The sequence below is a fragment of the Populus nigra genome, chromosome 14 (assembly GCF_951802175.1).
Source record: "Populus nigra chromosome 14, ddPopNigr1.1, whole genome shotgun sequence".
In the NCBI taxonomy this organism is placed as follows: Eukaryota; Viridiplantae; Streptophyta; class Magnoliopsida; order Malpighiales; family Salicaceae; genus Populus; species Populus nigra.
This window is the reverse complement of record NC_084865.1, coordinates 4,701,937-4,713,700: the sequence shown is the minus strand read 5'-3', so window position 1 is coordinate 4,713,700 and position 11,764 is coordinate 4,701,937. Positions and strand designations below refer to the sequence as shown.

Here is an 11,764-nt window from a genome sequence, read left to right as displayed (position 1 = left end):
AAAATTAATTTACTTAGAGATGTTTTGAAAATGTCATACCTCGTAGATGCTCTTTGATAACATAAATTTCAATTATCTTTGTACACATAAATTTCCCGTATTAAAATACACTAAAATGGTGAAAAAGATACATTAATGAATTTGATTACAAGAAAAGGTGGAAACTCGCTTTAAGTGCTCTTCATATTCACGAATCCTTTTATTAATGGTTAGATCTAGATCTTGCTTTTAGGCTTCTATGAATATCTTTCCATCCAAAACAAGATTTAAATGTCATCCTTAATTAGAGATTTTTGCACATAAAAAGCACTCCAAAAGAGTTTCCACCTTTTCTTGTAGTCAAATTTATTATAGTAATTTTATCACAATTTTAGTATATTTTAATATATGAAATTTTTGCAAATCTCTAGCATGCCCAGTGGAACACTCTCTTCCTCTCATCTCTCAAATCAACATATGTACTATTCAAATTTGGAAAATATGAAGCATGTAAGTCATTCTACAATCTATGTTCAAGGTGCTGAAGTGGATATCATACCAATCACTTGTTTAAGGACTCAATTTGAAAAGTTCAAGTTAGTCTCTCTACCAAATTCACCTAGAGAAGAAAGAATTTCCATTTAAATAACAAATTCATTCATTTTAATAAAATTTGGCAGAGCTTTTCCAATATGAAAACTCTACCTAAATTTTTATCTCGTATTAATACCCGCATCATAAACAACAATATAACCCATATTTAGCTCATATCGTCTCACACTTACATAAGAATGCCCTTCGACCATCATTCATCATTTCCACCAAATACTGTCACACACCAAAAATTTCCAATCATGAAGATTACATAGTCAATACTTACTTAAATTATCCATACATTAAGATAACCATTTGTTTCCATACAAGATTGTATTATCTTAAATTAAGGTTACACGACTGAAATCTACATATTATAATTTATTTCAGAGTTAGGCCTAGATAATGTTATAACAAAAAAACTATAAAGTAATCAGTTAAGGTCAAGGCGATTGATAAGAAATACATGCATATCACATGTAAATTGTAGAATAAATACGTTTATAATATCAAAGGATTTATTTCAATCCCAATATTCAAAGCAATTTTAACAATTAAAGAAGTAAATAAGACGATCCTTTCCTTGAGTTTCTATTGTTCAAGCTCCTAATAAGTCAAATTTTATTTCGCATGCTTCTTCTACAACTCCTAACAATAATCATTAATGTTCGTTTAAATATATTCAACTATTTATCTAATAATCAATTCAATCCAACACATAATTTCACATTCAACACCCAAATTAATATTAATTAATTATTATTTACTTTTTATAATTTCACATAATTTCATAAATTGCAAATATCAATCAATTATTAAAAAAAATCCATGATTTACTTTTTATGCCATCAAAATAAACTCTTCACTTAGCACTTTCACATTTCCAAATTTTCAATTTAATTCACACACCTCATTAACACAGCAACCTTAGGATTTAAAATTCCTAAATTTTTCAAGAACATGGCCACAATTATGCAACAATCCCAATTCCACCCCAATAACAATAAATGTAACTATTACAACATCAATTAAAACAAAACTTATATCACCAAACCCAATTTCTAAATATTTCATGTTCACAATTTAACTTTTCAGCCATATAAGCAAGAATCCAAAACAACCAAATTTTCAACCTATCAAATTCAATACAATCAATTTAAATTTGATATACAATTTTTTCAAACTTACATACTTCATTTAATTTAATTCTATTCATAATCATCACCTACACTTTTTTTTATATCATTTAAGACAATGAAATAAATCTATTCATCATGATTAACTTCTTGAATTTCCTAAGGCTTTCTAGCTAACAGTTCGGCCAATCATTATAGAAAAAATATAATTTGATTTGGTTCCATACTCATCTACTCATCAAGATTTCCAAATTTCCACACCTACACCTTCCTATATTATCTCAAAGATTTAGAGTGCATTTAATTAGCTCATTCTATAGATATAAGTACGTATGCACGTATCTTTCTCGAAATATAACAATATAATCTATCCATCAACACCAATTTAAGATCATGATAATCACATTTAAACATTCTTACATCATTAAAATATTAAGATTATCACGATGTTACCTAATTTAACCCAAAATCTATAATTACAACATTCCAATACATTCAATACAAAACATTTAAATTCCTAGCAATCTTCATTAAACATTCAACACAAAACTCAAGTATTTCAAAACATAATTAGAACATTACAATCAATATGATTTAATTAAATTTACAAATTATTCTAAACTTACTTTTTAGCCAATTCAAACGGACTTATAATTGGTTATAATTTTCATAATTTATTTCTCAAACATACTAATTTCCATACAAAAACACTTCATACAACCCATTTCAACAACTTTCCATACAACTTGAATATGTTTCTTAACTTCCTTCCATACATGTAATTTATATATCCCAAACAATCTCTACCCTAATAATAATATTTGAGGCTTTCATATTAATTTCTAAAAATTTCAATATCAGAATTTAACAATATTCCATCTTTCTCTTTGGTTTATTCCCCTAAACATAAAAAACCCCAACCTTTTTACCTTTTAAATAACAAAATCACACATACACACAATCAAAATTTTACCTTTTAAATAACAAAAATCCCGACTTCCATACATGCCATTTATTTCTTTAACCATAATTTCTCATATCAACTCAATCAAATAAACATACAATATCACTACATTAAAATCAATTTATTTCATTCATTCTCCCAAAATTTACGACCACGAATTCAACACAACTTTCTTTTTTTCCTTTTTTTGGGCACAAAGCTACGTCCTCTCAAACGGACCTGTAAAGATTAGCCAGCAAGATCACTTGCAATCCAAGAGAGGGAGAATACTTTTAAAATATAAAAAAATTATTAATACACACATTTTAGATAATTGATTTCAGAAAAACTGGATCCGTGGAAGAGTGCAAGGTTCCATCTATAGGATTATACAAAATTTATTACATCATAATTAATTTATCAGTTTATCGAAATACCTTTGAAATGATAAAAACATAAAACGTTGTTATATATAAACTGTAATTCTCTTCTGGAAGCTGACCGGGTGGTGTAGTTGGTTAACACGCTAGTCTCACACACTAGAGAACCCCGGTTCGAACCCAGGCTTTGGACATCTTGAAGTCATATTGGTTATAAGCTTTCCGTGATCCCTATCTTTTTTTTTATTAATCTTCCGCTCCTCCCCCTTCTTTTTCCAATTATTCAATTGTATCCTTAAACGATCCATAGTTTTGGTGGATTGTTTTCAAACTTTATATATATATATATATATATATATATATATATATATATATATATATATATATATATATATATATGAAGTTTTAAGAGAGAGAGAGAGAAGAAATGGATTATTTTTTTCCTAAATAAAACTTTTGTTAGACATTTAACTATAATTCCAAAGGTTGATTTAAATTGTTTTATTTTCAAATCTTGGATTAACATGTAAGAGAATTATTAATTCTTTTTAATATACACATTTTAAAAACCATTTAAAAAAACTTAGTTTTTATTATTAGAGAATACTTTTAAAACAATACAAAAAAATTAAATATTAAAATACATTAATATTTTTTTTAATTTTTAATATCAATTCATAAAATTATATAAAAAATATTAATTTAATAATTTTTATACAGAGAGTAGTTTAAGAGTATAGCCTCATGAAGAGCTACATTGAAGATTTCTACGTTGAAAAACTGGGATGAAAATGCAGTTTACCATATTTTTTTTATAAATATTTGTTTGTTTTATAGATTAGTTGGAAGAGAAAACAGGAATTGAATATTGTTGGGAACCAACTGAATACCATCCCACCATTAACAATTCAACCGCTTGTTTGATCAATTATTACCCAAAGTAAACCAAAAACAAAATCATCTGGTAGATAATCCAACTGTCAAGGGTTTTCGCCTTGATGAAACGAAAACCCAAATTTCTCAATCAATCTTCTTTTTTTGGTTAATTTAATTGATTAATTAACCAAATAGCTAATCCTCTCTCTCTATCTCTGTTTCTGATTTTCAATGGCTGATCATGTATCAGACACTTCACCTTTAATCCCCCCGTCTCCGATCACCGAACCCAGCGAGATCGACCTTGAAGCCGGTCCCGGCGAGCAAATTCAGTGCCGTATTTGCCTCGAAACTGACGGTAATTCTCCATTTTAATTGCTTGATACTCACTCTAAAACTCGTTACTTTGGTTCACCATTTTGGAAATTTATTTGTAGCTTTTACTTGATTGAGGATGTAGAAAATGTTAGGTACAAAGAGTTAAAAATTGTTTCTTTTTTAGTTCACTTTGATAATTTGTGGAGGTTTTACTTGCATACTTCAGAATTTTTTACCTACTTTTTGTTTACTGTTATTGTTCCATTTGTGTTAGCTGTTGATGTTAGAGATTGTTGATGCTTGGATTTTTGTAGCCTTTTTTTAAAATAAATTTATTTATGGCGATTTTGACCAAAATTTAGAATTTTGCTTTGAAATATTTAGAGTTTGTTTCTGTTTGCATTTTTAGAACTATCCACTTCATGTTTATTTTTATTGTTATCGTTGGTGTATTGGCTGTTGATTGTAGAGATTATGAAATTGAAGAGAAATAGTAGATCTTGGGGTTTGTGAGCTTGGCCTTGAATTTAGTTAAAATTATCATCTTTGTAATGCTTAGCTGTTGTTGAACCGATAATTTGATCATGAAAGTTACTTTTTTTCCCGGTTTAACTGATCAGCAACAGGGTAGATTTTGTATGACTTGGTTTTTCTTTTTTAATTCTTATGTTAAAGCTTTAGATTTCTGGCTTGAAAATTCAGGCTAGTTGTGTTTACTTCTTAGGTTAATTATGTTTTCGTTTCATCAGGTAGGGATTTTATTGCACCTTGCAAGTGCAAAGGAACGGTTAAGTATGTACATCGTGAATGCCTGGATCAGTGGCGAGCAGTGAAGGTATGGATGTTTGTCATGTTTCTTGCACAGTTTTAGTGATATGGGTTATGTTATTGTGTTATGGATCCCACATTGTTGCTTGAATTCTATGTTGCGACATCTTTTGATACAACTATTCTTTTGACCTGACTAATAGCCAATTTGGGTTTGGATAGGTCACTGAACAATCCCTTTGTTGCACTCAAAGTTAATAAAAATGTCCTTCGATGTTTGCATGTTGGTTTAAAAATTGACAGAGACTTTTGTTGCATACCATTTTCTTCACTGATGCTTGAGGTGGAATTTCGTGGCTTAGAGGCCACTTGCATTCTAAAAATTTGGATCTTTTATTCCCTCTCTATTGTATTTTTTTTTTGTCAAGAATGATTGCTATTTCCTTTAATGTTGCATTCGTTGTCTTTGCCATAGAATGCGGTTTCTTTGGACCTGGTAGATTTTGTGAAAGTAGGCTATTACCAGCAAGGTAGCCTTCATTTATTTTTTTATAAAAAAGATGTAGAAAATTTATGAAACTGGACAATAGACCTAGAACTGAAAGTGTTAACGAGCACCTCTATATTGGGATAATTCACTGTGTATCTACCCTTCTGGTGCCTGCCAAGCTAGCAAACTGTATATGACACTTGACAAGAAGTAGCTGGTTAAGTAATTAATGTGATGCATTGGTAGTCCAAGATTGCCTTAACAGAGGCTTCCATACTGGATATAGGGTATGCTTAGTTATTTTTCCTTTTTACACTAGTCAATTGCACTTGTTCTTGTAAACTCATACACACAAACTTGGATATTCCATGGTAAATCTGGAGGCAGGTTATGTAGGTTGTCATAGTTATGTTCGCTGGAGTCTGTTTGATTACATGAAGCAGTTCACTTTCTTTACTTTTCCTGTCAAGTTCCTGCCGACAATTGATGGTTCGTAAAAAAATGATGCTCTTTGCAATAAGTTGTTAATTTTATCTATGCAACAAGTTAACCTGCCACTTGTCCCCTCTTACCCTGGAATTTCTGCTATTGAGCTACTTTTTTCTCTCTCCTGACAATCTGTTTATTTTTTTCAGGAAGGGTTTGCATTTGCTCATTGCACAACCTGCAAGGCTCCTTACCATTTGAGAGTTCACGTTGCTACTGATAGGAAATGGCGAACTCTGAAATTTCGGTTCTTTGTGACCAGAGACATTGCGTTTATATTTCTGGCTGTTCAGCTTGTAGGTCGTCATTACCCTGCTTTTGGTTATTTTGATATATACCTTTCATGTTCTTTTTCTTTCTTCTCGCATCAGAGGTTCTATTGTTATTTATTTATATTAATTTGGTTCAGGTAATTGCTTCACTAGCATATTTGGTGTACATAATTGACACTTATCAAAAGTCTTGGCTTCGTCTCGCATGGGGCTTTGATAGTGAGCTTAGTTTCTACTACATATGTGGTAATCTCAAAAACCTGGAGTGATAGTTATCATAATCCCTCTCAATGCATGCATTGACACACATCTCAATGCTCAACTTGCCCATGTTTATCTATTCATGGTCCTGTCATTTTGTCATCTTAAGTGTATCAAACTTAACTTGATTTATGATATCAATTCTTTTATAATCTAAAACATATTTTTCTTGGTGCGTGAAGGTGCATATCTCCATGGTCTGCAACCTTGAATGGTATTTATTCATAAAAATTGGCTGCCGACTTGAACTGACTAGTAGATCTGGCAGTTCTTGTTAGATTATTTGTCCCATATTTATATGAAATCACACAAATTGTTCTGGAGTTTTGTGTAATTGGCTGCTTGAATGTCTGTTACTAATTTAGAAACTGAACCATTTGTCCATTAATTTCAGCATATTATGAAAAGTATAAGAAAAAAAATACCATCTGTCTTTTCAACTTTAAAAAATTGGTAACATTAAAATTTTAAAATACAGTTTGATTAACTGGTGTCTGGAGGCATGTGAGATTTATATTGAGGATTCAAGCATGGTCTGTTATTTTGCATTATTTTTTCCAGAATACTTGTATAGAATCTTCATGGTAGAATGTTGTCGGACAGGAGCACTATTATTCTTTGCTTTGCTGGGGCTATCCGGGTGCTTCATAACTTGCTATGATCGAAGAGTACGTAATGATTTGGCTCAGCCTTGTCGGGAGTTATGTCTTTGTTGCTGCCAGCCTGGGTATAACTCTGCTCTATATTCTTGCAACAACTGATGCACATGATATATTTATTCTCACTGCTGGATTATCATATTGTTATCCTTGTAATTGTGTGGTGGGGTTAGGTTTACTTGATGTGAAGAGGAAAATGTATGTTAGAGTTGTTAATTGTGATTTATTAAGAGATTTGATTTTTCTTTTACGTGTCTTCCTCTTCATAGAAGAGATAAGGAATTTAAAAGCCTTTTCAAATCTTGAGGAATTTAAAAACATCTTAGATGCTAGGCTCCTTTGATTGGTGCAATAATAAAAATCTTGCTCAAAACCATAAATGTTACGTAAAAAATCTTGGTGCAATAATAAAAATGTTGGGTTAAATTCTAGAGGGATTTCATTTAATTAAAAAATGTTGAAGGCGGGGTATCTTGGATTTCTTTGTCAGAAGCCACATAGTTGGAACCTTAACCTAGTAATGTTGTTGGTTACTTATGCATAAAGGAACTATTTGATTGATTTATTTTTAAAAGAGAATACTCAGTTTGCTGATCTAGATGTATTTGCTAGCACTCCTGGCCACAAAAGCTGAGATCAAACAACTGCCAGCAAATTCATGTGTGGTGTAGAATCCTTGACTTGCCTTAGGAACAATATGTTTATATTGTGGTCATTTGTAAAAGCTAGGGTTCCTCAATCCCTACAATTTTACAGCCCAAAACTGTAGAGAAAAAAACTAGGTTCTCAAACCCTAAGGTTACAACACTTAATTGTAGAGAAAACTCTGAAATGTTTATTTTATTAATATCCCCTAAAAAATAAGCTAGACAACCCTATTTATATTAATTATAGATCTAAAATCCTTATAGAATAAAGATTTGTATTAAAACTTACCTAACTAGGAGAATCCAACTAGCATTAGGATTCCCAAATTAAACAAATTCTTGTAAATCTCAACAATTAAATGAATATTACATAAAAATAATTATGCCATAAAATTAAAAAATAGCATCCTGCATCATGTTGAACTTTGAGGTCTTGTCATTTATTACATTAAAGTTCCATTTATTTTTTGTTTGCACGCCAATTTATCTAATTGAACAAAGGAAAAGATTATTGTAGTCTTTCCCTATCTGGGACATTGGATTCTGCCTAAGTTTTTGGTTAAATTACCAAAACCTCCCTGATGTTTGGGCTAATCAACTTTCACATCTTTGCATTTCTAAATCAAGCCCTTACATCCCTGACCTTTACAATGCAAACACAATTTAATCCTTGCATTAGGTTACCATTTGTAAAGTCTACTGTGCCAAATTTGAATTTTAAAATGTTCTTATATGTTGAAAATACCCCTAAACTTCACTTTGTTCTCTTTTCCTTAATTATCATCTCTATATCATTTGTTTTAAATGGACTTTTTTTCCCTTCTTTTCAATGGTTTCAGATAGCATTTAGTATATAATATAATATGACAGTAGTACCTTTTTAATTTTTTATAATTCTTCATCATCTATAGATTTAGTGTTTGATTTGAGAAAAAAAGAGGGATGAAATGTTGAGCAGGCCAAACCTTAGGGATGTTTTGATAATTTGATTGAAAACTAATATTTGAGTGTTTAAGTAAATTTTATTCAACAGAACAGGTTGTTACCATAAGTTTCTCGTTGGTTTGTTAGAAGGGTGTTTAAAGTTTAAATTGGGGCCAAATCAAGGTTTGGCACTGGAGTTCATTTGGGTGGTGTATTAAAACACGAACTCTGGGCATTAGGACAGGAGTTCAATTTTTTTTTTTCTTTTTTCTTTTTAACACATATGATACACTAAAACATTCTCTTGTAATTTTTTCATTCCTACTTTTTCACCTAGCATTTTGGTTATTGGATTTGAGAAATTAAATCAAATAATGAGTTATGCGATCTGTCTGTTTCCTTAATCTTGCAGAGTGTGTGCAGATTGTCATTTACCTGGCACTCTTTGTATCTGGACAGACTGTACTACATGTTTTGAGAGCTGTGCAAGCACAGCTGGTGAATGTGGTTGCTTAGGAGGTGCTGGTGAAGCAGGGTTACCACTATTGTTTATAATGGCTTTGATAGTGCTTGGACTATTTACTGTGATTGGCATATTCTACAGTGTGTTGGTGGCCACAATGGTTGGACAACGAATTTGGCAGCGGCATTATCATATACTTGCGAAAAGGATGCTAACAAAAGTGAGTGTAGTCACCTGCCTTCCTATCTTTTTTAATATGCTTCAGTATAATTTCTACGGTGCAGTAAGTCTCACCAACACCAACCAAAAAAGAAAGTATTACTCGTAATACTTTTTGGCCCACTAAATCTTACCTGAATTTTGTGAGGGAATTGGCTCCAGTAGAAAAATGGTTAAAAAAAACAAAACAAAACAAAATAAAAGGACCTAGTGAATTTCTGTGAGACATGTCTGGCACTAACATTCAGGGCTCCGTAGAATTTCTCAAGCTTAGCACAATTTTGATTGATATACCAAATTTCTCTCGATTGAGGTAATGGTCAGTTCAAGGAAAAAAGATGTTGTCAGGTAACCATCTTTGCCAACTCATTAGGTCCGGAAGTCCTTTACAATGAAAACTTCAAAGGTTGCTTTAATACATTGCATCCTTGGCTTAAAGATCTATCTTGGGATGATGTTTTCACTTTGGCATATCATTGCATCACATTCTTGAAACATTTTTTCTGGTTACTGCATCAAATATTTACTTTTTTGGCATCCATGCAGGTTTCTTGGTCTAAATATTTATCATGACTTGTTTCCCTTGTGAAATGACTTTAATATGCTCTGTTAGGAATATGTTGTTGAGGATGTTGATGGTGAAATGACGGGATCAGACTGGTCTCCTCCACCACTTCCAACTGAGCATGTTCAGCAGCTGAAAAATCTAGGCCTTCTCTGAGTTAAAGGGGGTGATATATTGATCACAGGAGACACAGACTGACTCTGTTTTGGTATGTCAGTCTATATTGTGGCCTTTGAAATCTATCAACAGCAACGTCTTAGGCAGTTACAAGGTAAGAGATAGCGAAGGCACTTTGATGGCTCAGCTGCTTATATAAATTTGGGAATGATGATTTGTAAAAATTGCCTGGTATTGTTACAAACCTTCCATCAATTAAGACAACCTGAACAGGCCACCCTGAAATGGCTAACAAAAGACTTGATCGTATATTTCATGCCTGTGATCAATTGAAGAGAACATTTTCTTGTGTTCAATGGCTTTCTTCAAAAAGCGTGGTGCGCTTGAGATTGTAATTAATTACCGCCGGAAAATATATCACTCTGCATCAGCTATATTTCTGGCATATACCGTTTACCATTTACCAAAGAACTTGGCTTTGAAGTTGACGTCCTGAAAAATACTGAATTATGTATTTCATTTTGTTTACTGTAAAGAAATATATCTGTTTCTACATGAAACTGCTGGTTTATCGGTAATTCTCGCCCAAGTAATGTATTTGGAACTGCTCCCTCCAGTACTATTATTTCCTGTTTTCCTTATCCTGCACGTCACCTCACATCTTTGCATAGATTGAGATACAGAAGGATCTTTATCCCCCAGGGTTAGAAGATGAAGATGGAATCTTAGTTTAGCAATGAAGTTAGATGGTCTCATAAAAGCATGCTAGATGGTAGATGAAATATTCAATAATGAGAGTGTCTTATCAGGTTAGGTCCTTTTTTAAGGTCTTTTTTTCAATTGAATTTTTTTATTTCATTTTGTATGGAGTTATTTTGATCAATATGTCTGGACTTAGTGTGTAAAATGAGTATAGTATATACCTCAAATACTCATCTTAGAAGATATTTTTTTTTCCCAAGTATAAGCAACCTAAGAGTACTTAAAGCCTTTAAACTTTCTAGGGTAATTATTGGTCAAATAGTTTCCCCCACTAGATTATATATATATATAGCAAAAAAAAATCCTAGATATAAATAAAAAAACTTACGCCCGCATCTAATGAAACAACTCAATAATCATTGTGTAAATTAATGAAAAAAAATCATCAACAATAAACAAAACTGAAATTAAGAAAACCAAACGAAAAATAAAGATCAAGATATCTCACATCGCAACACCGGTAATTTACTTGGTTATGTTTAATAAATTCTTCTATCAAAATAAATTTGTAACAGAAAAACACATAAAATTTGTAATAAAAATCAACACACAAATAAAATTTATTGAACAATATATATATAACAATGCAAGGCTGCACATATGAAAAATCTTATAAAAAATCAATATTAAAAAAAATCTATATAACATTAAGAAAAAACCACATATGAATCATACTCACTTCTTTAAAAACTAAACACCCCCAATATCATTTAAAAATAATCACAATCTAATTAAAACATAAATAAAAAATTTATTTGAAAAAATATACACAAAGAACGCATTATTTTTAAAAAAACAAAAAAATAATATAAAAAAGAGCCAGGCCAGGCACCTGTGGACCTGGTAAGCCAGGCCTAGCGCCTGGCCCAATAAAGCAACGACTTGCACTTAGGCCTTCAATACTA

The 11,764-nt window shown here is 31.5% G+C and overlaps 1 protein-coding gene and 1 non-coding gene across 2 annotated transcripts; both read left to right on the top strand.

The window, feature by feature from the left end:
• The first annotated feature begins 3,151 nt into the window (after window positions 1-3,151).
• On the top strand, window positions 3,152-3,226 carry TRNAV-CAC (transfer RNA valine (anticodon CAC)). Its single transcript has one exon. It is a non-coding gene; the product is annotated as a tRNA-Val (tRNA).
• A 565-nt stretch (window positions 3,227-3,791) lies between these two features.
• LOC133673484 (uncharacterized) lies at window positions 3,792-10,675 on the top strand. The gene is made up of 7 exons (XM_062094332.1): window positions 3,792-4,266; window positions 4,976-5,061; window positions 6,120-6,266; window positions 6,380-6,488; window positions 7,107-7,230; window positions 9,146-9,416; window positions 10,029-10,675. Exons 1-7 carry the CDS (start codon window positions 4,140-4,142, stop codon window positions 10,134-10,136), a joined length of 972 nt encoding a protein of 323 aa, XP_061950316.1. The 5' UTR covers window positions 3,792-4,139; the 3' UTR covers window positions 10,137-10,675.
• Window positions 10,676-11,764: the final 1,089 nt, after the last annotated feature.

Bases quoted from the DNA above. Each gene is read 5' to 3' on its own strand.
- LOC133673484 (XM_062094332.1), top strand. From the start codon at position 4,140: ATGGCTGATCATGTATCAGACACTTCACCTTTAATCCCCCCGTCTCCG. The intron at 6,267-6,379 runs GTAGGTCGTCAT...AATTTGGTTCAG, and splicing joins TATTTCTGGCTGTTCAGCTT to GTAATTGCTTCACTAGCATA. The intron at 7,231-9,145 runs GTATAACTCTGC...TTAATCTTGCAG, and splicing joins CTTTGTTGCTGCCAGCCTGG to AGTGTGTGCAGATTGTCATT.